Source organism: Pagrus pagrus (assembly GCF_965226575.1).
Source record: "Pagrus pagrus genome assembly, chromosome: 8".
Lineage (NCBI taxonomy): Eukaryota > Metazoa > Chordata > Actinopteri > Spariformes > Sparidae > Pagrus > Pagrus pagrus.
In genome coordinates, this window is record NC_140192.1 from 15,795,429 (window position 1) to 15,821,751 (window position 26,323).

A 26,323-nucleotide genomic window follows, 5' to 3' on the forward strand; every position below is an offset into this window, starting at 1 on the left:
AAATATTTTTCAGATTTCAGTTTCGACCTGATGATGGTGTGACAATGCGTTAAGGGATTATCAAATTTATTCATGACTGTCTGGACCAAATATCGTGCTATCTCATCCGAAAGCTGTTGAAATCCCACTTTCAGAGCCAAAAATGGCGCTAGAGGAAAAGTCAGGAGGTGTTTTATAATTTCATGACAATCCTTCCAAGTTGCTGACATATTTCAGACTGGATTAAAGTAGTGGTGGTAAAGCAGTGCACACTGGTGGACGGATCAAAGAGCCATGCCATGAGACAACATGAATGCTGTGCTTGGTCCTTTCACCTGCCTCCTCCATCAGAAACTTTAACATTCAGCTTGATTGTTTTTGCCTTCAGCAGAAACAGAAACTTCCAGGCAGATGTTGACTTTACTCAAATGGTCATTATTGCCACTGGGACATAGCATTATATTACTCATATATCTATGTAATAACACTGTATTACTGCGAGGCCTACTGGTGACTTCATCATTAAAAAAACTTTCACTCACTTTCATTCACATTAACTACACTTGACAAGTATTTTCCTTGCTGTTTTTCACTTGATGTGAAGTAATACAGTAAAATTATTTATTCATGTATTTATTAAAATACATAAAAAAGCTAAAATTAAACTGAACTGGACTACAAAGAATAAAGTGAAGCTTAAATAAAAAGAAAGAGATCTTGTTCCAAATAAAAACTTTTATTATCTAATATAGGAAAATAACTGTTGACTGTGTTGATCATATAAATTGGTTATTGAGGGAATCCTGTAGGTTATTGGCCATGAATGTGGGACTGTGATTATTTTCTTTAACACAAATCTACTTTTACATTTTCTCATTTTCAAGTCACCCTGGCAGCGTGACAGCTACTGGACGGGTTGCCATGACAATCTGACGTTCATGGCCCTCAGAGGGTGAATCCTCATCACTCTGGTGAATCTGACTTTTCCTTTAACACCACCACGACGTTGATGTTGGTGGTTTTGAGTGAAATGTCTCAACAGTTATTGGATGGATTTCCATGAAATTTCATTCACACATTAGCTGACTTGCCCCACTAACTTTTATTCAACCGAACTTAAATTGCCCCAGAAACCAGCAATGATAGACAAATTTTGTCTTTTGAATAAAATGTGTCCTGTAACAAGTTTGCTAACTGACTATTAGCAAACTTGAACTCATTGTAAGCTAATGAGCTCAAGAGTTTGTCGGCTTGACTGTCAGCCAGCTTGTTAGCACAGAAAGCTTTATAGAGAATGGTCATCAAAATTAGACAGATTTAAATTGATAGACATTAAAGGTTAAAGGTGCACTAAGTAGTTTTGGTGAAAAATATTAATGAGGTAATAATACAAACTCAGAAATATTTATTTTTTCCGTAAGTGAATAAACAAGCTGTTCTCAGAGGAAAATAAGCTCCAGAATGCTGTTTGAAGCTAGACAGGTGGCAGGGTCCGCCACATATAAACAAAGTAAAACAGTATGAAATTGTGTTGTCCTTTAAGGTCAGTTTGTTTATTTAGTTTGTTCATGCATACAAAAACCAGTCACTGGTGCAGGCCTATTTCTCCCTTTTATGGTTTAAGTTATGTGATGTTTGTATACTGCCTCGCTAACATAGCCTACAGCATTACTATATCTAATAAAACATGCCTTTCTTGTAAATTAATAATGTGTTTTTTTATAGTAAATGCAAGGATTTCAGCATAAAAATATCCACTGTAGTCTTTGTGAATCTTCAACTCGCAGTGCAGAATAAAAAGATCAAGATAAAAAAAATCCGGCCTTGCGCCAGTGGCAGCCTGCAGTATAAACTTTTATTCCGGTTTGTGTTTTACTCTTTATCAACGAACAACATGAATAAATTTATTATGCGTTGTGGTGTAGGCGTGCACCCGCCGACTCCCACTCCCACAAATCTACTCGGCCGGCACAAACTGCAAAGCCACTCTAGTCACCTTGAAATTTCCTCTGCTATTTTCCAATTAAAAGCTTAATAGCCCTGGAGACGGGCTTCATGTGGGGAAGTTTACCGTGCTCTTATTCTCTGTAAGCCGCGCAGGCTCGGATCCCATTATTTGCTTGAATAAACCTTTTTTACGGTCAGAAATGGGCCCCGGCTTTGTCCGGTGTTATGTTTCAATGCCCTCTATTAGTCCGGCAGAAGGGACATATCAGCATCCTCGACATAGTTCCCAACGGGCTTTTATACATGTAGAGACCTAATCATCTAAGTTATGTACGATTGTGTAAAAGGTGCGAGAAGCTGCGAGCGTTTTGTCCAAATTAAGAGTCTCATAGCCCGTGGGCCTGCAGACAACAGGGAGGGGAAACACAGACAAATGTCCTGACTTTTGCGTGATCTCTGACTGAGTTATGATTGTGCTGTTTCCTCAAAATGAACCTTTTGGGGCATTTATCGGCCTGTCGAAAGAGTCTGAATCTGAGATCACAATTTTGACAGCTGGGATTTAAAATTTTTGATGTTTAACAGGTGCTGAGTGAAACAGTTTGGACGCAGACTACAGATTTACACATTTTTTTAACTATTATGGTGTTATTTTCAGTTTAAATGTAACGTTTGGTGCATGAACAGTCATTAAAATGTGAATTAATCTTATATATTTAAAAATGTAGGCTACAAACTTCAGTAGCATTTAGTTTTTTAATGTCCTTTAAATTTATATCTGGTTGTTTCATGCAGGGATGTTTCTTTCCCTTCATATCAGGCCTCACTGCTGACAGCAGGATGTCAGATCCTATTTTGATGTTAAGTTGCCATTTGAGTTTAGACTTAGACTTTATTTTTGGTATTTTCAATTTAAATGTTAGGTTGTGATGCATGTTTATTGTTAAAATTAGATTTCTTTGCCTCATATTTTAAAGAAAAACTTACAATTTGGTGCAGAGATTTGTTTTTCTATCAACCTATAATGTTTCATTAAAGTGAGTTTTGACAGCTGATGTGAGTTGCTGCACACAGTCTGATAAAGTGTCATGTTACAGGCCTGTGTGCACTCTGGCCTGCTCTGGGACCAAGATACTGGTGCAGCCTCACAGCGACTGAGCTGATGCTCCTTTGAAAAAATCTCAACATTTCGTATCTGCAGGATCAAATCTCCAAACCACTGAAAATACACGGAGAGCCCATTTGTTTCCATTGCAAACCACAATGTGTCTAGTCTTCTTGAAACTCTACAAACGTGTGAACCTGACAGGGAAACATGTGGTTATCTGATCCTCACCGGCACGTTTTTTTTTCCTCGCCCACTTTCAGCCTCGCATGGACATTTCTTGCAGCGTGCAGGCGCTTTGACGCGAATGACAGCGTTTGGTTACTCGTCTCCATAAGTGCGTGTCAGCCTGATGCATATCTGTGCTGTCAGCCGGAGGAAAGGTGGATCCTCCGCAACAAGCCAACACCTCTTATCCTCATCCTGTCATGCGTGTGGCAGAGCAGCTCCATCCAGCTCCATCTCTCGGACAACAGCACTCCCGCCCCGCCTCGCCTCTCCGCAGATGCACTTGCGCGTCCTGGAAAACACGCCGCGTCTGACAGAATGAACGGCTACGGGTCCCCCTACCTGTACATGGGGGCTCCGGTGTCTCAGCCCCGGGCCCCGCTCCAGAGGACCCCCAAGTGCGCGCGGTGCCGGAACCACGGCGTGCTGTCGTGGCTCAAAGGTCACAAGCGCTACTGCCGCTTCAAGGACTGCACCTGCGAGAAGTGCATCCTCATCATCGAGCGGCAGCGCGTCATGGCGGCGCAGGTGGCGCTCCGCAGGCAGCAGGCCAACGAGAGCCTGGAGAGCCTCATCCCGGAGTCACTCAGGGTGCTGCCCGGCATCGGCATACCCGGAGCCGGCGAGGGGAACCAGGGAGCCCCGCCGAGGACAGAGGAGCTGGAGCTGAGGTGGAGCAGCACGGAGGCGGTGCAGGCCGGGGCGCAAACATGCACAGGTAGGAGGAGGATGGAGAGAGTTTAGATGTTTGCATTTCTGAGCGTTAATGACTTTTATTCTGAAGGAAGGAAAATGATGACAACATCAGGCAAATTACGGAGAGATGCTGTTTTTGTATATACAGTATGTTGTGTTATTATTGAGAAGTTTTTCTTCCTCCTGAAATTTGTTTTGGGTAAATGTTTATTTTTTGTTTTTGTTTTGTACAATTGTTTTTGAACCAGAAACGAACAAAAAAACAAAACAAAACAAAACAAATATGAATGAAAAAAACAAATAAGAAAAATAATAATAACCCATATTATAAACTATTACTTATAAATACTAAAGGACTTATTTGGGCTATTTTGTGAACTGTTTTAAGCTTTCACACCAGCTTGCAATAAAAAAAGATGTCCAAAAACTATTTCAGTTTAAAATATAATAAGTGCACTCCTAAAAAAAACATAAAAGCACAGAGAGAGTATTTGGATTCAGAGATGTTGATCTAATCTTTATGTGACACCTGTACAAACGGCTTTTAGATGGTGGCGTTTACGGCGAAGCACACTGTGCTCCAAACTACCTTTAAATTCTGTCATTTAAGGCCATTTTTAGTCGTACAGAAGTGACTCAAACACATTTCCTTTAAATTTTGTGCACGACAAATGAGGTGATATGAGAGGATTCATTCGGCGTTATGATTTTTATTTACATCATTATGAAATAAGACAGATGACTTATTGAGCCCTGCAGTTACAGCAGCACAACAGAGATGCTTAGAGGCAAAAACAACAACAAAACAGAAAACCAAATTTAAGAAATCGTCTTATAGGCTGCTTAAACTATATTGATGCTGTTATGTGTAAACAAAAATAAACAAACCACGGGACATGTGAGGCTAATATTAAACAAAAACATCAAGTTATTGTACTTAAAGTAAATAAAATCTTGTTTGTTAAAAAATAAATATGTTGGAAAACTAAACAAAAGCAACACTTTTGTATTTGGACATTTCTTCCCTCTGGGTATATTTTTTTAATACTTTTCATTTCTTCCATTATTTAAGTAATGAAGGAAACATTTATTCATTTCTTTATTGAAAATGTTATTTTTTCTTTTCTTATGCATTGTGTTTCCATGTTTATTATTTTATAAAACATCTGACACACGTGGTCATTTGGAGGCTGTAAAACGTATCTTCCTGTCAACATGAATTATTCTTAATTTCAGTATTTTCCCTTCTGTTCGTTGTTGCTCAGATTACAGTGTATTTATGTGTTTATGCTCGGTATTCCTCCCACATCCCGGCTTGATAACAACTGTTTCTCACATTTGCTTGTTCGCTCCTGAGACTAAAACATTTGGACACGAGCACCGATCAGCTGACTCCACATCAGGGCTGATTGGTGTGTAATCAGGGGCCCCAGTCGGATGTAATCGTCATATTTCTCGCAGGAGGTCAACTTCACATGAAATGTTACCGAGCAACAAGCGATCTGTTTACACAATGTGGTCAAAAGGCATCGAGGGTAGATTCCTCAACGACACGCAGTCAGCACTTTGTGTTAACAGCTGTGCAGAGGAGAAAATACAGCAAATCCACATTAATCTCTGTGCTGGAGACAAGTTGACAAGAGATTAATTGTATGTTACGTCTCCTCTTGAGGAGGGCTTAGAGCGGGCTGGCCCTGGAGTTGAGGAGTGTGCGTCAAAGCGCAGAGAAGAAATGTTTCTGCGGTCAGATTAGTGTCTTTAATTCACTTAATACCCCAACAGATGTGTGCGTGCCTCTCATGAAAGCTGAATGTTTGTCTTTTTCCTGACTCAGAGCCCTCGGAGGACGGACCTGATGAGGTGTCAGGGGGTGAGAACGGGGGGAGCTCCAGTGAGAAGGAGCAGGACCCGGTCAGCTCACCCGAAGGCTCCAAACCCAACTCCTGCTACACCCCGGAGCCTCCGGAGCCCCCCTCACAGCCCGAGGAGAGCCGCTACAGCCTCCCGAAAGCCTCCGAGAAGGAGGCCAAAGCCGAGAGTCCGCAGAAGTATCCCGTCAGCCCCGCGGAGCAGAGCGTGCTGATCGAGGGCCTCGCCGGCTCCATCAACCTGCCCTTCAGCCTCAGAACCAACCGGCCGCCGCTGGAGGTCCTCAAGAAGATCTTCCCCGCTCACAAGCCTCCCGTCCTGGAGCTCATCCTCCGAGGCTGCGGGGGGGACCTGGTGGGGGCCATCGAGGTGCTGCTGTCCAGCCGGAGTCCTGACGGGAGCGCGCACTCGCACGCCGACCCGCACGCGGACGCCCTGGTGCTGCCCTCAAACGGACACCTGTTCGAGCACACGCTGGGCTCCTACCACCCGGTGTCCACCTCCGCCAAGTGGTCGGTGGGCTCCGCTTTCCGGGTCCCCGAGTCCCTCCGGTTCGCATCCGACTCGGCCTCGGGCGCGCTGGGTGTCCCCCTGCAGCACCCGTCCTTCCCGCAGCCCACGCGCTACCCGCTCATGCTGCGCAACTCTCTGACGCGCAGCCAGGCCAGCCCCTTCGTGCACAACGACGTGACTCTGTGGAATACCATGGCCCTGCAGCAGCAGTACCAGCTCCGCTCGGCGGCCCAGTACGTGTCGCCTTTCTCCCCCGCAGCCACCGCCGGCTCCGGCGGGTCGGTGTTCCGCAGCTCGCCCATCCTCCCCTCCAGACCCTCCGAGGAGCAGCGCATCAGCATCCAGGAGGAGAGCTGCGCGCTGGGACCCAAATCCGGCCTGTACTCCCCCGATGAGGAGTACGAAGAGCGCTCCGACTCCGCGGACTCCCGCATCCTGAGCTCCTCCACCTAGACGAGAAGCTGATGATGGACTAATACAGCAGGGGACACCAAAAATGTGTTATTGTGAATGGACATCCAGTGTGTGTAAAGTGCGTTTTTTTGAGGGGGGGTTCGGTGTCTTGTTTGAATTGAACTGTGTCAAGCAATCGCCCTTTGATAAAGGTGATGTTAATCCTCTAACATCACGCTTTCAAGATGTCACAGACGTCTGAGCGAAATCGTGTCCACAAGACGTCAGTGACGTCATTACAGAGTTCACAATTAAAGTTTTATGAAGGCCAGATTTGACTCAGTGCAGCAAAAGCAAGAGGGAGGATTGAAACCCTGAACCTCAACCTCAGTGTCCTGCAGGAGGTGTGTGCACTTTACCAGGAGAGCTGTGCAGGGTCATATTTTGGTCCTCCAACCCTGGGACATTAGCCTACATGATGAAGGGTGAATGACCAAAACATGGTATTTAATAAAGCTGATAAATAAGTAGCTCTCCTGGTAAAGTGCAGGCCTTATTTGGCCTCCATAAAAACTTTAATTTTGATCCACAAGAAGTTCTTTAGAGGTCTGTGACTGAAGTTAGAAAGAAGTCTGACACTTTCATTTTGAACCACCAGTGAATTGACGTCTTTTGGACACGACTCTGCTCAGTGTGAACGTGTACACGACCAAAACGGATGAATGTATCTGGACTGACATATTGTTTTGAAAAATCTGTCATCTATTTCCTGTGAGCATGTTTAGTACTGTGAAAAACTTTCGATGTAAGGATCATCAATGCATGTCAAGAGTATGCCAAATAAATCTGACTTTCCCAAACGGATCAGATTGGTTTCTTCAGTGTGACTCTAGTTATTGTTCAGTAATCATCCGGTGTTTACCATTACATTCATAAATTAAACCCAGCAGGTTCCTCGATATTGCCTTTATTGTAACAGTGCATGAATTTAGCTGATCTTATACGCTTCATGACAGCAGTGAAAGTAGTATCGTCCTATTATTAAAACAAATTAAAATGACACACATTTACAGATTATTATTAATAATAGATGCTACATTGTAAATTGTGTCTGTGGCAGCAGTCTGTGTGTGTGTGTGTGTGTTCATCATACTTCAAGTTAAAAGTACTCAGTGTGCAGTACTTTATATACTGTTGAGCAGTTTGATCTACAGCAATACATCAGTTTCTATAAGATCATCATGTGTTTGTAGCGGTGCTATTTGGATCCGCTGGAGGGGAATTGAGACAAATGTACTGGAGTCAAAATGATAGGATTTCTAAAATTATTGGAAATACTGAAGTAAAGTAAAATTACCTTGAATTTGTACATAGCTGCAGTATTTAATTAAATGTAATTAGTTACATTTCACCATTGGCTTAAAGGTGCACCATGTAGTTTTGGGGAAAAGAGAAAAATCTTGACTGCTTTTTTCTTTGCCTAAACAAACTCCAAACAATCTCCATTTTCATGACTGAATAAACTGAATAAACCTTAAAGGACAGCACAATTTCACATTTTTTTTGTTTTACCTTGTTTATATTTGGCGGACCCTGCCACCTTTCTAGCTTCAAACAGTGTTCTGGGGACCATATTTTCCTCTGAGAACAGCTTGTTTATTCAGTTGTGAAGACTACAGTGACCCTTTTAAGGACAAGTTACAATAGGTCCAGATAGAAACGTGCGTGTCATATAAAAAGTATACAAAAGTATGGAGTCTGAAGTTACCTGTGCAGGTGTTAGTGCACTGAAACACTGATTCTCGATATTCTCTCAATGCAACAAAAGCAGGCAAAGAAAATGTATGGATTTTGTGGCTTTTAAAGTTTTCATCGAAAAACACACATTTACACGATCGGAACTTAATCATGAAAATATACAAAGCTAGAGTTTGTAATCTCACTTCACCTCCACCTTCACCTCCACCTCCTGGATAATGATTTATGGCATTGGATCACAACATTATGAGACATGCTTGCTCTCTCTCTCTCTCTCTCTCTCTCTCTCTCTCTCTCTCTGTGTGTGTGTGTGTGTCAGAAGTAATCAGATCGTTTAAGCAAGACCATCAATAGCACAGTGTAAAAATAGTTTGTTTCCAGTTACATTCCTGCATTTAAAAGTAAAAAAGTAATAGCTTTAAAATACTTACAGCCCAAATTAAGAATTCTCATTATTCAAAATGGGCCATTTCTGAATAATTTATATAATATTATAATTATTGATGCATTAATGTTTACATCATCATCTTTGATATTATAGCTGGTAAATGTTGAACTAATATTATTTTATTTATTAATTTATTTTGAATTTCTTATCATGTAGCTTGTGAATTTCCTCATCAGTCTATAAACTCTTAGATTCATCTAAGATATTACATCATAATTTATTTTTTGAATAGGTTTTGCATTATTAATCTGAATCTGCAAAGTATCTTCAGTTATCAAATAAATGTAGTGCAGTCAAAAGCACAATATACAATATATAATAGTACAATATTTGCCTCTGTTGTTGTAGTTTAAACCTGTCAACTGCTGCCATCTAGTGGTGAAATCTAGCTACATCATGGTTATGTCACAGGCCAGAAGATGAACTATAGATGAACAATTAAATGAAATGAATGAAATGAATCTTCCGTAATAAAATATTTAACCATACTATAATATTTTCAGTTATAAGCAGAACCACATTAAGTCCTTAAAAGTGAAAATTAACCAACGAAAAACAAACAAAAAAAGGATATTTTCATGACTAATGTTATATTTTTTTAAGTGGTGAATTTTTTTTTGTATTCATTTTTCATCCAAGTGTTGTGAACCATTAAACTGTGTTACTAATTCACTTTCTACATACACTTTCTAAATGTTTCTGTTCTGTGTAAATGCTGTTTTCTTCACTGTCCTGAGACTTACTTGCACTAGTCTGCCACCCAGTGGGCAAAATGGGTAAACAGTCACATGGCATCATTTATTTCACATCATTGTTACAACATTTGTGTGTTTGCAGCTGGTGAAGCTTCATGAAACGATGCAGAGGTTTCTATCAGGGAAGATTGTTGATATTATCTAATTCATATATATATATATATATATATATATATATATATATATATATATATATATATATATATATATATATCCATTTTCTTTTATAAGATGAACTTGTTGTGGGTCTAAGTAACATCATAATGATGTAAATGAAGTGAGAATATGTGGGTGTTTACAGGATGAAGTTTGAAGTAATAGGTCCCTTCAAATATAGGATTAATTTTTTCCCCCTTAACCTCAAATAAAATGTCCTGTCAAAATGTCCTCACAATGACATGTTGTTATTTGCCACAAAATCACAGTTAATGAATGCATGACTGACTAAACCAATAGATATAATAAACCATAGGTATGAAATGGTGGAGCAGCTTGAGTTAGAGTCCAGAATAAATGTTAATTGTCCACAACCAGTGGTGGAAAGAAACTTTACTCAGGCACAGTACAAATTTGAGGTACTTGCACTTCACTTGAGCCTTTTTTTTCATGTTATACTTTACACCTCTCCTCCACTACATCTCAGAGAAATATTGCACTTTTTACCCCATTTGTCTGACAGCTTTAGTTTCTAGTTACTTTTCAGATGACGTGATGTTTCATACACTTCCTGTCCAGTGAAACCATGGTTTTGTCTCCTAGTTAATTTACAGATTAACATTTTTGCATACAAAACATATAAAAGCTTAAAAAATAAAATGTTTTGTTAAAAATTAACTACAGTCACCTAAAAAATATAAACAAGTACAGCTGAAACTATTAGTTGATTAATTAATTAACAGAAAATTGATAAAACATTGAAAAATAAATGATTCCAGCTTCATAAATGTTACAAGTAGCCGCTTTTGAAATTAAATTAAATTAAATAATAATATACGTTAAATAACTTAATTGTATTTTTTAATGATTTTGCGGTTCAGACTATTGGTTGAACAAAACACACACATTGTGGAGTTGTAAAACATTTTATGTCGACATAAATTATTATTTGATTATTTGAATCACTGAATGTGGATTAATGTTGTTATGATCTCATAAACACATTAATCCACAATGAACACAATCATTTGCAGTCCTTTACAAAACTGTTTAAATGAGACCAACCTCAAGCAGTTACAACTGTAAAAGCCTTTTAGACATAACAGTCACAGGGGACATTTTTCTGCATCGAGTACTTACTTTTAAGTACATTTTCCATGTAGGATTTTTAGTATTAGTACTATGTGGTATTAGTACTTTCACTCAATGCTTCCTCCACAGCTCGGGGGACACGTCCTCCTGTTTGTTGCACATTAGCCCTGAGAGGTCGAGGTGTCAGACCCCTTCAGACAGAGACAAATGTCATCCCGCCTGGTTTTGTCTTCAGCTGCATGTGTTACCGGTCCATCAGAGGCTAATTAACATAACAGGATCCCCAGTGATCCCACTCTGCTCTTCTGTCTATACACAGCTCCTGTTACACTTTACGGCCTGCACAGCGGGACACTTCCAACAAGATGCTGTTGTTTCAATCAACCCCAAAAGTAAACTGGACAGCGTGTGAGAAAGTGTCATTATGTGTCTGTGCCTTCTCACGGATTCAACCAGTAAAACCATATCATCAGTTAAAGGAATAATTTCCATAGGCAACACCCTAAATAAACATTAAGACAAAGAGCTAGTTATAGTACATTTTAAACAGATATGCCATTGTTTTAAAAATACCTGCTGTGCCTGCAAAACAAACTGCACACTGTTTATTTAAAAAGCCATGTTAAGTACAAAAAACCTGTTGAAGGAACTACTTAAATGATCCCCGCAAATAAAACCCTGAAAATACACCTCAAATCCATTCAAGGATTCAAAGACTGCTGCAATGGCTCTTGAATCTCCTTTACTAACAGCTGAATCCATCAAGGATCCTAAAAAAAACCTTTCCAGGTTCCCCTGAACTTCTTTCAGTAACGCATGGAACCCTTTAAAAACTCCTCAAAGACCAACAACTCCTTTAAAATGCCGGGAATTCAAAGGGTTCTTGAAAACCTCCCAAGGGAACCTTAAAACTCCCAAAGATCTCCAGACTTTAAGGATTCCTGAAATATCCCCAAGGATTTCCAGACCCCCTACAAAACCAACTCGAAACGTGTTCAGTAATACCTGGAATCCATTCAAGGGTCCATGGAAACCTATTGACGATTCTGGGTTCCCTCAGAGACAGAGTCCTATTCAAGGATCCTGAAAACTTCTAAAAGAACACTAAAACTCCTTCAATAACGCCTGGAACCTCTTCAAGGATCCTTGGAAACATCCCAAGGATCTCCAGATTTGTCAAGGATTCAAGGGATCCCTAAAAGAACCATTGACTTCTTAAAGATGCCAAGAACCCAGCAAAGACCACTGAAACGCTCACTTCAATAATGCCTGGAACCCCTTCAAGGAACCTTGGAACACTTTCCAGGCCCCTGGTAAACCTCAGAAACGTGTTCAGTAATGTCTGGAATCCATTTAGGGATCAACAAGAAGCCCTCATGCATTCTTCAAGGGTCTCTAGACATTCGTAGGAATTCATGATTCCCTTTAAGGAAATGTCAAGGCCTTCTCCAGGACCTCTGGAAGCACCTTAAATACTCACAACCACCTTAAAGTCCCATTGAGCCTCTTCTAGATTCCCAAAGCCCCTCTGACATACTCCTGGAAGATCCTAAAAGACCCCTGGAAACCCACTCAAGGCCCTCTGGAGGCCCCCCGCCCCACAGCGCTCAGTCATGATGAGGCAGCGGACACAGACAACACTTTTCACCTGGAGGGTCCAGCTCTGCGCGGATCCTCCTGTCCCAGCGTCCAGCCTGCTCTCCACATCAAAGCATTCCTGGTGTGGAAGCGGCAGCCCGGGGTGGCCGGCTGTAACCTCCCTAATAAATTAAGATGAAGTGGCAAATAAAGCTGCACCTGCAAGCCTGACGTCTTCACCTCCAACACATGGAGGAAGCGTTAAGAGGCACTGTAGAGAAACAAAGGACAGAAGGAGACAAGGAGGGAGAGGTAGGCTGATTTAAAATTAATGTTGCAATCGAATAAAATAATATAGTAAGATATCAAAGAAAGAAAACACTGTCATCCAAAAACATGATTTATTCATGACCCTATTATTTTTGTTATTATTATTGTTATTGTTATTGTTATTATTATTATTAACCTATATTTTTTTATTCTAAAATAAAAATCCTGATGTAAAATAGGCCTACTGAGTGGCCTAGCATTACTAGCTATAGGCTATTAGGGGACACCTTCAAGATCCAGTTAACAAGTAAGTTTACAGTAATGATAAGCAATCAGGATACCACATAGTCTAGGACCCTTAAAAGGATTAATGTAAGAATGTGAGAGTGACTTTTAGTTTTCTTTGAAAGGCAAAAAACAAGAGAAATAAAGCAGGATGAGATTAAGAAAATAAAAGCGAGACATTATTCTGCTGAGACCTCCAGCACTAAAATATCCCACAGCTTTAAATGTTGATTTAATGCTCACAGACTCTTTTCTACACTGCCCTTATTTTGAAGGGGATAAACAATATACCCTCGTTTTACCTTCGCTTTGTTCATTAATTTCACCTCTCGAGCAGATAAACGGACAAAAGGTTAAAGTCAACAGGCTGTTTCACGCTACAGTATGTGGATGTCTGCATTGTCCTGTTGTCAGTTCCCATGGAAGTCCGTTGGCACTGAGTAAATGATACCATGTCTATTTTTCTTTTCTTTTTTTTTTTCCAGTTAAGCTTTCAGTCAGCAAACTGCAAACAAAGAGTCAAACATAGAAAGATGTCGACATTCTTCTTTTAAATTCAGGAGCCATCGGTCACACCCTGTGGAGGAAACTTAGTGTACGATAACCGGAACAGAAACATACACATTCCTTGTATTAAAACTCAATCATATTATCGAAGACTGACTTTTATTTATTTATTCTTACATTGAAGTTAATTAGCCTATAAATTATTAAAAAGGTGTTTTTTTGTTCTTGTGCTTTTATTCTGAGAAAAATATCCTTACAGTCTGACATTATTTATTGTGTTTCTAAAGGTTAAAATATGATTAATAGTCTATTGTTGTTAAAAGGTTAAGGCTTCTTAAAATTATTATTATGCTTTTAAATAAAGTTCAAAGGTAAGATTTGGGTTTAGTGTTAAAACGAGATTAAGTAAAAGGTTAAGGCCTCTAAAGGCTTTATTTTTCTGAGTTTTACTTTGGTGTTGTTGTGTGTGGGACTCTGCATGCTGCTGACATGGTCTTTTTTTTTCTCCAGGTGTGATTGTTGTGAAAACATTGTAATCATCCTCAGTGAGGAGGACAGACTGTAACAACCTGCAGGACACATTTATCACCTGTTCACCAGCTCTGTGGCAGGACACTTTAAACTGTGATCTGTGTAAATACACAGATCCAGCACTTTATGCAGGATAATGTACCTTTAATACTTTAGTAGGGACTTCTATTCAGATCTAGTAGCTTCCATTAATCTTTTTCCTGCAAATACCTTAATAATAGACTATTTTCCAAGGGATCTGCACTTTTGCAGTTTTTAAATCTGCTATTAACACATTTTTAATTAATTTCAGGATGACTCATGAATTAAAAATAAATATGTTGTGCTAAAACGAGCACTTTGTGTATGTATTTCTTCAATTTAAAGATTAGTTGTGGCCTGAATTACCTGCATTTCAGTGTTTTTTTATGCCTTTAGCATACACCATAAATAGGCTAAGTTAGCTTTTTGCATACAGTAGCTTGTATTATCAGCCATTTTATGTTAACATTTCTTTTACGGGTGCACTTTGTAGATTTGGGGAAGATTTTTAATCAGAATAGAAAATTTCTTCAGTGAGTTTGATGACTGAATAAACAATAAACAAACGGGGGAAAGAAACAACATGTCCAGACAGCTGGTTAATTCAGTTGTGGAAATATATTCATCAAATAAATATTTCTGAGTTTGTGTTATTACCTTTTTTTTATTATTATTTTTGTAGGTAAATACTACCTTTCTGTCCTCCAAAACTACATAATGCACCTTTAACTGTGACACTATAGGCTGAAAACCTCTTGATTTCCAGGTTTATCACCTTTAATTAAGTTGTCTTTGCCGTACAGACTTCCCTCGTTGCTGATCAATAAGCTAATTATTAGGCTAGTTTGTAGACTGGTTGTTCAGTAGCAAATCAGAATCAAGATAAAATATCACATTTAATCAAAAAAGTAATAATTTAGGAAAAAGTTTACTCTTCAGTGGAAAACTTGAAATATGAAGACACCGATTTTATCATTCTCCTCCAATATAAAGACAAAGAAACCAGTGAACCTCAGGTTAATCAAGCCATCTTAGATTTTAGATAATAAAAAAAAAAAATCTCCCCCTCCCGAATAACTGCTCCTGATCCTATTGGTCGGTTCGCTCTTGGACGCAGCCAATCAGCGTGCAGAGAGCGCAGACTGGAGCGGTTCATAGGAGCGGCGCTGTGTCGACTTCACCTCAGAGGAAACTTGGATCTGTTCGGGGTGCGACACTCATCCATCCACTCAATTAACAGCTAATTAGAGGGCCAGCCTGGAGTCTGGAGCGCGTGTTTGTCTGCGTGGCACTTCATCACGGTCCTGACGACGTGCTGGCCTCCGCTCCCACCACCGCTGCTGGGACAAAACACCCTGGGACAGACCGCTGAACCCACTTCAGGAGGTGAGCCGGACTCTGTTCCTCTTGTTTGTGTTCATTTAAAGGGCGGGTGGTGAAGCTTCAGGGGGAAGATATTTAATTACCTTAAATCTGTGATGTTTTCCTGCATGAAATAACCGAATAATTAAAGGCGAGGCACAGAGAGGAGCGAGGACCGGAGCGTGCTGAGACTATTAAATCAGTGGATTATCATAATAATCGTCCCATGAGATGATTATTTGCATGTTTTTAATAATAGATATATTTTATTTTTTTAATATTTGCTTACCATTTTTTACCCTAACATTTTTAATCTAAATATCTTCAATATGATGTTGAATAAGTTGCAGGACTCATATTGATATAGGTCCATGGATTATTTTCTCATGTGCACTTTCAAGCCTATATTTTCTCTTTTTATTACTTATATATTTTTGCATTCAAATAAGCTGGCCTTTATCAAATCATTTTATTGTTTTATTTATTGTTTACTCTGTGTCAACATTTTTAGTTTATCTATCTAGGTAAAAAAGAAAAGAAAAAAGAAAAGTAAAGAATTAATTAAGTCACAGTGAAGCTTCGTCACTGGGGCTTGAATAAAGAATAAAGAATAAGAATAAAGAATAAAATAAATAAGAATAAAGCCTAATGCACACTGATTTGTCAAGTCAAGTTACCTAAAATCACATTTGTCTCCAGACATAAACTGGGCGCAAAGACAGCCGGCGGAGGACTCGGGCAGACATGTCAGACAACGCCGGTTGCGAGTTTGAAATCGACGTGGAGGGCCTGGAGACGGAGAGCGACGACCTGCCGGACTCCTCCAGCCGCCCCGGCTCGGAGCCGCTCGGCCCCGCCGCCTCCGAGGACGACGGAGACGGCGGCAAGGCCGACGACAAGCCGGGCCCCAGCGGCCTGTGTTCGGGCGACCAGAGGAAGCTGAGCCGGACACCGAAGTGCGCCCGCTGCCGCAACCACGGCGTGGTGTCCTGCCTGAAGGGGCACAAGCGCTTCTGCCGCTGGAGGGACTGCCAGTGCGCCAACTGCCTGCTGGTGGTGGAGAGACAGCGGGTGATGGCGGCGCAGGTGGCCCTGAGGAGGCAGCAAGCCACGGAGGTGAGCCGGGAGTGTGTGTGGGGGTACATACGGATGTGTGTGTGTGTGTGTGTGTGAGCGGGTCAATAGTTTTGGTGCGTTCAAGTGCTTTTATTCAGCAACAAATAGATCCCATCGTAAACGTTTATTTCTCTTCAAGTCAGCTCCTGTGAGTCCTGATTAAACTAAAACATGAGCAATAACACAAAACATCGAACCCAGACAAGTTGTTGATGTTGATCTTTATTTACTTTATGAATCCAGTGGCTCAAATGTCCACCTCCTCCTGAGATCCATGCTTGTAAAGATGTCTTTAAAGCCTTGTTAGATAGAAGTTCAACAGAAATCATCATCAGATGTTATTAGAAAAGATTATATTGTCAATTATATCATAGACTGCATGTGTTTGTGTGGCCAGTGTTTGGTACTTCCTCTGATATCCTTGGCTTTCAATCACCTCAGGCCTTTTAGTTCAGGTGAAAATGTGACTTAATTTAAGGTCGCTCTCCTGTGAAGAGCATTTAAAGTAACCTTCACACCTGACCTTTCAAGTCAGTGTCTTCATATTCCAGTCAAACTTGTTTTTAAATGCCCTTTTTATTTATCTGAGCTGCACTGCAACATCAAGGCCAACATTTATGACCAGAATAGGCCCCAAAAAGGCAAAAATGTTTTTCTGACCAATGGGCCGAAATATAATTCTTGGTGATTTTTTAGAAAACAATCCCAGTGAAGAAATCAAAGAGCAGATATTGTGCTGCCTTCATGTGCTCCTCATATCTGGGAGTATCTGTATGAGACATGCTGCATGGCTTCAGATGTAAACAACCAGTCCTCTGTGTTTTTCAGCTTCGCTCGGTGGTAACATTTCATTTGGTGTTGAATGTGACAACATGTCGCCGTCACCGTGTTGATTTTTTAAATGTAAACCGATAGCTGCTTAAAAAAACTTACCGTTTTGTTTTTCCAACCAAGCTGAGCAGGGTCAGGCTTCGTTTCGATTTTAAGTTTGGGCACGTAGTGGCTCAGATTAAGATTCAGGGTCTGACAGTTAATGCATTTATTTAATGTACTTTGTTTTTATGTCTTTGTTCGACTGAATGAACATGGATGTCAGTCAGTGGTTCTCTGAGGGGCAGCTCATGTTGTTCCAGCCAATAAACAATCACGATTCAGCACAAATATCAGTTTATTCACACAGCTCAGTTCGAGAATGTGAAGGGAAATGTTTTGTCCGTAGTTTTTCTGACCATCTCGCTTTCTCCCCAACGTACACAGTCATACATTTCCATCCCTCATATATGATCTCCTCAAATTAAAATCTATTTGGGGACTGTGACCCTAATGTGTGTGTGATTGAGTGATCTGACTGCGGTGATGACAAATATTTGAGAATGTCTGCGGTGAAATAATGACCCGCGTCAGCTGTGGTATTTTAAAGATGGTACCAGATGGATGTTTTTTTGATTAGTGTGTGTGTGTGTGTGTGTGATTTGTCGTGTGTGCTCTTGGCTTGTGAAGCTAAATGTATTTTTATACACAGTCTTGTGAAAACATTGCCTCATGTAATCTAATTAGGGTTAGTTCTGCTGTTTTTTGTCATTTTTCTGTTTTCTGTATCTTTAACATGACAAAAATTGAAGCATTTAAAAATCAGGCACACTATTTATTTTTAAAAGTGGCAGATTTGTCACAGTTCAAGTCACGTGTGTTTTGATAATATAATCCGATGACTTAATAGTAATCCACTTAAAATATGGGTCATTTCTTACAGTTTTTAAAGCTCTTTAACCAGCTATAAATTGTTTAGCCACTGAGCAAAATATAATAGGCCTTGCAATTACCTTTTTTAAAGGAACAAGAAAAACATCCTGGAAGCAAGTGAAGCAAGTCTTTACTCATTTCTTTTGTGTTTTCTCAATTCATCAGGATAAAAAAGGGATCTCTGGGAAACAAATTCCAGCAGAGAGGAGGGCGATATATCAGCGACATATTCGACCGTCCACCATGCTCGCCAAAAGCATCCTCGAAGGTAACAGGGCAGCAGATCTCACAGGAAGAAACATGTTTCATCTCTTTGCATTAGATGTCTGATCTTCATTTGTTCCCCTTGGCCTATCCTCTGTCCCTTTTTAACCGTGATAAACCCTCTGCTTCTCCTGTAGCTTGTCTTGGATTTCTGTCTTTTTCCAATAACAGCACCAAAACAGTGATAAGGACTTATTAACATCTGTAAGCAGTGACTTGATGAACCTTTTTAGCATGTTTACTACGTTCACTAATTACCAGCACTGTCACAACATACAAAGATGATTTATTTACTGAGCATGATTTATATTTAGAGTGGAGCGTCTCCTTTGTTGCAGTTTTGCATGTTTACCAGAGTTGTGAACATTTCGGCATGCATGCTTGACATCAACGGTAATCCAAAACATATTGGCTGTCATAAACACATTTGAATTCTTTCTTCTGATGACAGGATATCGTCCGGTGCAGTCTGATCCTTTCCTGGCGGCCAACCCGTCTCTGCCCCCACCGCTGAGCGATCGCATGAGGAAGAGAAGGGCCTTCGCCGACAAGGAGCTGGAAACCATCATGCTGGAGCGGGAGTACAAAGAACGAGAGCTGCTGGAGAACAGCCAGGCGGCCACAGCTTCGCTCCTCTTCCCCAACAACATGGTCCACCACGCCGCAGAGTACAACTGCAAGACGGCCTACTCGCAGGGGGCTCAAGTTGAGCCGCAGCCCAAGGAGCTGTGCAACTTCCTCGGCCCTAACTGCCTGGATCTGTCCATGCAGTACCCCGCTGGCTCGGCCAACGTCGAGCTCATCTCTTCCAACGTCAGCGTGGCCACCACCTACTGCCACTACCCGCTGCAGCCATCACGAGGCGGCTTCATGATGTGGCCCCGCGGCACAACCAACCTCAGCGACGCCCTGCTCTACCAGCAGTGCCTGTTCAATGCCACGGCGGTGCAGAACATGAAGCCCGGCGCCGTGTGGGAGCCCAAGGTGATGCCCGCAGAGAGCCAGCCGCCGGAGCAGGAGGCCGCGGCTGCTTTCGCTACTAAACTGGAAGGATCCCGAGCCGCTGCGCTGCAGGACTCGTCAGACCTTCAAAGGGCTGATCCCAAACCTCCCGGTGTGACCCAGGGGGGGCAGAGGGAGTGCTCAGCCTTCTCTCCACCTAAGAGGAGCTTCGGACAATCCTTCCCCAGTAACTCTCATTCCCAAAACTCCAGCCAAGTCCTGAACAAGCTGAGCAAGGACAGCGCTAAGCTTTCCATGAAACTCAACTCCTTTCACTCTCTCATCCAGCACTCGCTGAGTGAAAAAAACAGCGGCGGGGCCGGGCCGGAGCTCAGGGCTCCATACTGCAAAGAGCTCTTAGAGGAGGCCGCCCGCAAGTTCAGGGAGGGCTCCGCCAGGGACATTCAGGCCGTTAAAATCGCCGACAGGTACGGCAAAGACTTTCTGTCCAAGCCTGTGGGGACCAAGATGGCGTCCAGTGAGTCTTTGTCCTTCTCTGTGGAGGCCATACTGAAGAGACCCACGCCCGCTATGAGTCGAGCATTCCATTAATTTCCATTGTGTCTTTTCTTGCACTATAAGCTTCAGGACTGTCTCAGTTAGAGGACATCTCCAGTTGTGGTTTTGGGCACTGCATCAGAAATTAGACCAGCTAGAAAAATTACCCCCCCCCCCCCCATGTAATATTTATGTACAGTATATTATATTTTACACGTGCATGTTTAATAACTTTATTGTGTAGAGTATTTAAACATTATCTCAATGTTTTCCTCATGTCAATAAACTTCATAAGACTGAACTCTTTCCATTAAAAGTCTTGTATTTCATTTTATGCTCACATTGTGACACGTTTAACTGCGAGCAGGTTTCTATTATCTGTTATCGTAATCTATGATATTGCGATATGATTCGTGATAAATGGGAATTATCATTGTTGCATAATTGTTTTTTTATTTTCACTGAAAAATCTCATGATGATGTCACATTTGTTGTGGCGTGTATGTTTGGAGAACAGGAACACATTTGACCTTTAAAAGAAACTGCAGCTTCTTGCAATTTGAAAATTGCGATTTCGATAATAGTATTTCGCTTAATTGTGCAGCCCTGATCTGCATCCACTAATACATCACTACTGCTTTTAGTTTCATACTAAGCAAACAATTTCAGATTTGATCTGTCCTATAAATATCAGCAGATAGAAAACTGTGTCTGATATTAATTTCTTTGTGAGTTGTGCAAAAATAAAGGATTTTATTTTCATTGGTAAATGGTTACTTAGTTCACTGTTTTTGTCAAGTTAAATTAAGCATCAATTGTAGACAGGATCTTCATTTGAAACCTTGAATTTTGACAGATTTTGAGAAAAGTAAGATTTATGTGAGATTTATGTGTTGGAAAAGAAATACTACAACAGCAGACAGATGAACTTAGAACAATTAAACAATAGATTATACTTTATTAAAAAAAAGTAAATTTAGATAACAAAATACAGATCAAATGCTTGTTGTTGACTTTTTAAATTTGCTGTCACAAGTCCTCCAGACAGAGTTACCTCATATTTTAATCCTGTTTTCATTTTGGGGTTCAGTTTATTGTAACTATGTGTTAAAACCAGATATATTTTATTGGCAAAGGGGTAAAAACCATCAAAATAAGTGCACCAGATCTATCTCTGAAACAAACTGTACAGAATATAGGGTCTTATTTTGGATTCTGCACCGATCATTACCTTAATAGCTACCTGAGTCTAAACACATATGTTCACAGCTGGTGTATAACTTTATGTAAAACGCAGCCTTCCTGAGAGTCATTAAAGGAATATTGCTTTTATGATTTTGTGTATTTGCATAAACACACATTATGCAAACACAACACATAAATGAAGTGTGGATGTGACAGAGGGGATTTTAACTAACTGTGTTCTCTCGGGGCTGAAACATGATATCGGCCCTATAAATCTGTGAGCAGCATCATCTCATCCGTTCAAGATGCATTTCTCCACTCATTCCTTTCCAGTTACAGACTCTCGGTGTGTGTGTGTGTGTGTGTGTGTGTGTGTGTGTGCGTGTGTGTGTCCACGCTGAAAGACAGCTCCAAACATGGGTTTCACATGAGCTGCAGAACACTGATCCGTGGAATAATGAACAAGACGAGAGGTTAAAAAAAAAACAACCTGCCTTTAATCTCTTCTCTTTGGCACAAACGTTCACATTTCATCGGCATGAATTTGAAGCCAAACCACTCGACTCTTTGACAAAAGCTCTATTTTCATGTCACTTTACTTTTCTCCCCCTCCTTCTTTGCTCTTAAGCCAACTGAGAAGTCTCATGTCAGGAGGAGACTGTGGATGTGTGTCCTGTTGTTGCTCTTGTAATTGGATTTGGCCTGATGATGACATTTTGTGTCACCAGTGAGGGCTGACATCATTTTAAGTAGCCCGTGGTATTAAATCTTTTTTTACAGTGTGTGTGTGTGAGAGAGAACGAGAGAGAGGGAGAAATACAGAAAGGGAAGAACAAGTGCAAGTTGCTTCTTAGGCGAGACATGAGAGTCTTAACTTTTTGTCAGAGTGTTCCCATTTCATTTTTTGTGTTTTTGCATCTAAGTTTAATTATTTCTGTTGGTTTTACTTTCGCCCCCTCAAATATATAATAGGAGTGTTTGGAAATGTGTATTTTTAAAATAAATAGTTCAATTTTGGGAAATAATCTTATTAACTTTCTTGCAAGGAGAGTTAGGTGAGATGACCGCAAACCAATCTTCTATTTGTACATGTATTATACTACCATCGGTAGTTGGTTAGCTTAGCTTAGCACAAAAATAGGGGGAAACACCGAGCCTGATTCTGTCCAGTGGTAAAAAATGTGCTTACCAGCTCACCTTTTATCATGTTATTTCTAAGTGTGAACATGTAGCAGCTCAACTGAGTCACAGATCCCAGCCAAGAAACAGTCTGGCACATAACCAGCTGTAACCATGTTTTGATTTGCTCTGTTTTTTTTGTCCAGATCAATCAAACAAGATAAAACATCTTGATTAATGAGTTTCAGAGAATCAGAGAGGCAGATTTTGTTCCCTTAGAAAAGAGCCTGTCAAGCTGTTTCCCCCGTTTCCAGGAATAATTCTACTGCAGGAGAGAAGTATGGATCTTCTTCTCTGACTCTAACTCAAAAATGTAATAAATTATTCCTTTAAGCACATATTTTCACACCTTTTTATGATCTTGCTTGTATGCATTGCATTGTAGGCATTATGTAAGCATTGTAGTTGAAAACGTTCATGAACTAAAATCATCGACATTGTTTTGGCACTATGATGTCTGTGTATTGTGTTGCAAAGATATTTATTGAAGTTAGCATGCTAACCAGCTAGCTTCAGCCTGTCCTGGTACAAAAATCCGACTAGCGGTGCAAACACTAACACTCTCTCGCTGCTCCCTGTCTGAACCGCTTACTGCACGGCTAACTAAGCTTACTAGCTAGCAGCAGCTAGCGATTACTTTGGTGATATGCTGCCCTCTATTTGGTACGGGTGGACAATTCTTACATATTTCACCTTTAAATGTTCTTTATCTCATTAAATATTAGTCTGAGACCCCTCCCCCATCCCCCCTCTTACCAGTAATAACGACTGAGCCGTCTACATGACGAAGCCCTTTTGTTTTTGTGAAACCTTACATTTTGTTTGTGACCTTCAATTTATGACTCCTTTCTTAGGTTTACATCCTTGTGACTTTTACTACAATGACGCTCATTGAAGATTATTTGGCCATTTAAAGCTTCGTTTGATGGCATTGAGGAGAATCACAGGAAATGTAGGAAAGGAAGGGAAGATTCAAACTGGGAACATTGCAGATATATGGGACAGTTTATTTACAGGCTTTCATAGCACTGAGATCAGGGTCAAAGTGGGATTTTTACCGTTGTTTTTTGCTGGCTGCTTTTTTGATAGTAGCCAGGCTGCTAGCGGTAGCCATGTTGCTAACAGTGTCTCTGTGACAGCAGTGCTCGACAGTAATACCACAGGGAAACACAAGTAGTGGGGAATTTGAAAGGTTGTCTGTTTCTACTTTAAGTAAAAGTAACAATAGCACAGGGTACAAATGCTCTGTTATCACCACTGTGCTTAAGAAAAAGGTACATGCTATGTATTTGCATCAAAATGTACTTAAAGCATTGACGTAAAAGTCTCACTATGCAGTCACTCATCAAATACTCGTCAAAAAGACGCTTTGGGATTGTAGGACTGATCGGCAGACATCCCAAAGCATCATTATTGGACTAGGTGGGAATGGGACTCAAAAAAAATTAAAAAATTATACATAAAGCACCTTTAAGGTGATTTTTTATGTTATGCACACAAGACACACTTAAATCTATAACAATGTGTCATGTTAATTAAATTGATTATATATAAAAATCAAAGTAATTTACAGCAGTTAAATAAATGTAGAAAAGCAAATAGTACAATGTTTCCCTCCGAAATGTAGTGAGCACACGTATAAAATAGCATGAATCAGACATATTTAAGTCAAGAAGAAGTTCCTCAAAATCATACTTAAGTAAAACACTTTCCATCCCTGCTGTCCACACATTATTATTGTTGGCAAGATAAAAAATAGGATTCCTCCCCAAACCTGTCTTAAACATTTCCAGCCCTCAAGTATCAAATCTGCAGGTATAACAAGAGCACAAAGAAGACATTGTTTTGTCTATGACTTTACAATGTGCGCGCGTGTGTGTACATGAATACATCTTATTTTGTGCGAGAATGTGTGTGTGTGTGTGTCCATGCTCATTCGCTCTGACAGCAGTTGGCTACTGAGCAGAAGGTGACAGTGTTTGTCTGCACTAACCGCCACTGATAAGTATCTGCTGAAGTCCTTAAAGTCTCATTCCCAAAGTGTGAGATTTAGCATGTCAGCAGAGAGAACCGGGTTTGTTGACTCATCCACCTCAGCCCCTCCTCCTCCCCACCCTCCCTCCACCATCCTCTTATCAACAGTTGTAGTTCACACAGTAGCATTTTGTTTGGGGTACGCAGGTGTCGTTTTGCCATTTAGAGACTTGACTGACTCTCCTTCACGCTGTGATGTGGGGAAAAGACAAACACATACACACACACACACACACACACACACACACACACACACACACACACACAGAGAAGCGCTGTGGGAATTTTCTCTTTTTGGCTCTAGTTTCAAGGCTCGGTTTGTTGCTTACACCGACTAATGTGATCGTGTTGAATGTCACGAAGCTTCATTTAAAGGACCATGCCAGAGATTTCGCAAGTTTAATTAACCCAATTTTCAACAAATTCATGATACAACATCCAAAGCATTGTGTCATCTGTGAAGAGAACACAGAACCATAACAAATGTTGTAAAATGAGAACTGACACAGGAAAGAAGTTAATGAGACGTTAAGGAAACATGAAATTAAAAAGGTCCATGCTTTTGTGCTCTAGATATTAATGTGCACTATATGACCAAAAGTATGTGGACATCTTTGTCCATATACTAATGTGTACTTTTGATCTGGGGTTTTTTATGGTGCCATACTTCCAATTAAGGAAATCCAAATAAATGTTCTCACAGAAGTTCTTCATGACTTTTAACATTATATGTAACAAAATAAGCTCAACGGTCCATCTGTAATATTTGCTTTTGTAGCTTTCAGTCACATCTCACTGTCATCATTGAGGGAGCAAAGTTGACCTTGTAAGTGGTGGTGATTGTCTGACTTTTCATCCAGCACTATCATCAGGCCACATGTTGTTGCATTTGTCTAATAGTTTGACTTCTGACCAAATACCTGCAAAAACTAGAGTGGCACTCAGTAGAGCGCATACCTCCACCAAGACCCAACAGTCCCTATTAATTCAATGTAATCCAATATCAAACTCTATAGCCCTGCATCATTAGTATGATCATTGTGAGCATGTTAGCGGGCATACAGTAGCATTTACCTCAAACTACCTCCAACTGCCTCACACAGCTGCTAGCATAGCCTTAGCGTAGACTCTGTCTTGTGTATGTAAATAGTTTTCAACAGTCAGTCACATGTATCAGTTTTTTGGAACAGCCCATCAAAATAAAAAAAAAAAGTAATGTGATCAGCTAGCAGATGAAATATGTAGTGCGGACTTCCCCTGCTGTGATACAACAGCTCCATTCTTCTTCTGCCCTCCTGCCCATATAGCATTTGGCTGCCCTGCCAGTGACTGTGTGGTTGGTTTATTGCTTTATCACCGCCTGAGTCGTCTCAACCCGTAAGACACACACACACACACACACACACACACACACACACACACACACACACACACACACACACACACACACACCTATGAACCCTTCTCCAGGTGTTGAAGCAAGCCATCCATTCCACTGTTGCTGTTGTCACGCCAGCAACTCCCAGCCCATCTGATACGCTACAATCCTTTGCACATTAAGAATCTATTAAGCACCACAAACTCAAACACACATTCACAGAGAAATCACACGGTGGCTTATTTTGACTCTAGAAATAAATGGCACATGCTGTATTTTGCATTGGCGGTCAGCGGGCGTGAAGGAAAGGGTAGGATCCCTATTCATATTCACCCGTGTTGTTTCCCTGCGACTCTACCAGCAGCGGGGAGAGGAGCACCGGCCGGTTCCTGCATTCCTTCCCAGCACCTTGTAATCCAATAAGAAATGTG

The 26,323-nt window shown here is 40.7% G+C and overlaps 2 protein-coding genes across 2 annotated transcripts; both read left to right on the forward strand.

The window, feature by feature from the left end:
- Positions 1–3,562: 3,562 nt before the first annotated feature.
- On the forward strand, positions 3,563–7,594 carry dmrt3a (doublesex and mab-3 related transcription factor 3a). Its single transcript, XM_084360855.1, has 2 exons — positions 3,563–3,977; positions 5,790–7,594. The coding sequence occupies exons 1-2, from the start codon at positions 3,578–3,580 to the stop codon at positions 6,788–6,790; spliced, it is 1,401 nt and encodes a 466-aa protein (XP_084216981.1). The 5' UTR covers positions 3,563–3,577; the 3' UTR covers positions 6,791–7,594.
- Positions 7,595–15,329: 7,735 nt separating this feature from the next.
- dmrt2a (doublesex and mab-3 related transcription factor 2a) lies at positions 15,330–20,412 on the forward strand. The gene is made up of 4 exons (XM_084358935.1): positions 15,330–15,517; positions 16,193–16,609; positions 18,518–18,620; positions 19,068–20,412. Exons 2-4 carry the CDS (start codon positions 16,238–16,240, stop codon positions 20,168–20,170), a joined length of 1,578 nt encoding a protein of 525 aa, XP_084215061.1. The 5' UTR covers positions 15,330–15,517; positions 16,193–16,237; the 3' UTR covers positions 20,171–20,412.
- Positions 20,413–26,323: the final 5,911 nt, after the last annotated feature.

Coding starts and splice junctions, on each gene's coding strand:
- dmrt2a (XM_084358935.1), top strand. CDS start 16,238: ATGTCAGACAACGCCGGTTGCGAGTTTGAAATCGACGTGGAGGGCCTG. Junction 16,610..18,517: donor GGAGGCAGCAAGCCACGGAG/GTGAGCCGGGAG, acceptor TCAATTCATCAG/GATAAAAAAGGGATCTCTGG. Junction 18,621..19,067: donor CGCCAAAAGCATCCTCGAAG/GTAACAGGGCAG, acceptor TTCTGATGACAG/GATATCGTCCGGTGCAGTCT.
- dmrt3a (XM_084360855.1), top strand. CDS start 3,578: ATGAACGGCTACGGGTCCCCCTACCTGTACATGGGGGCTCCGGTGTCT. Junction 3,978..5,789: donor CGGGGCGCAAACATGCACAG/GTAGGAGGAGGA, acceptor TTCCTGACTCAG/AGCCCTCGGAGGACGGACCT.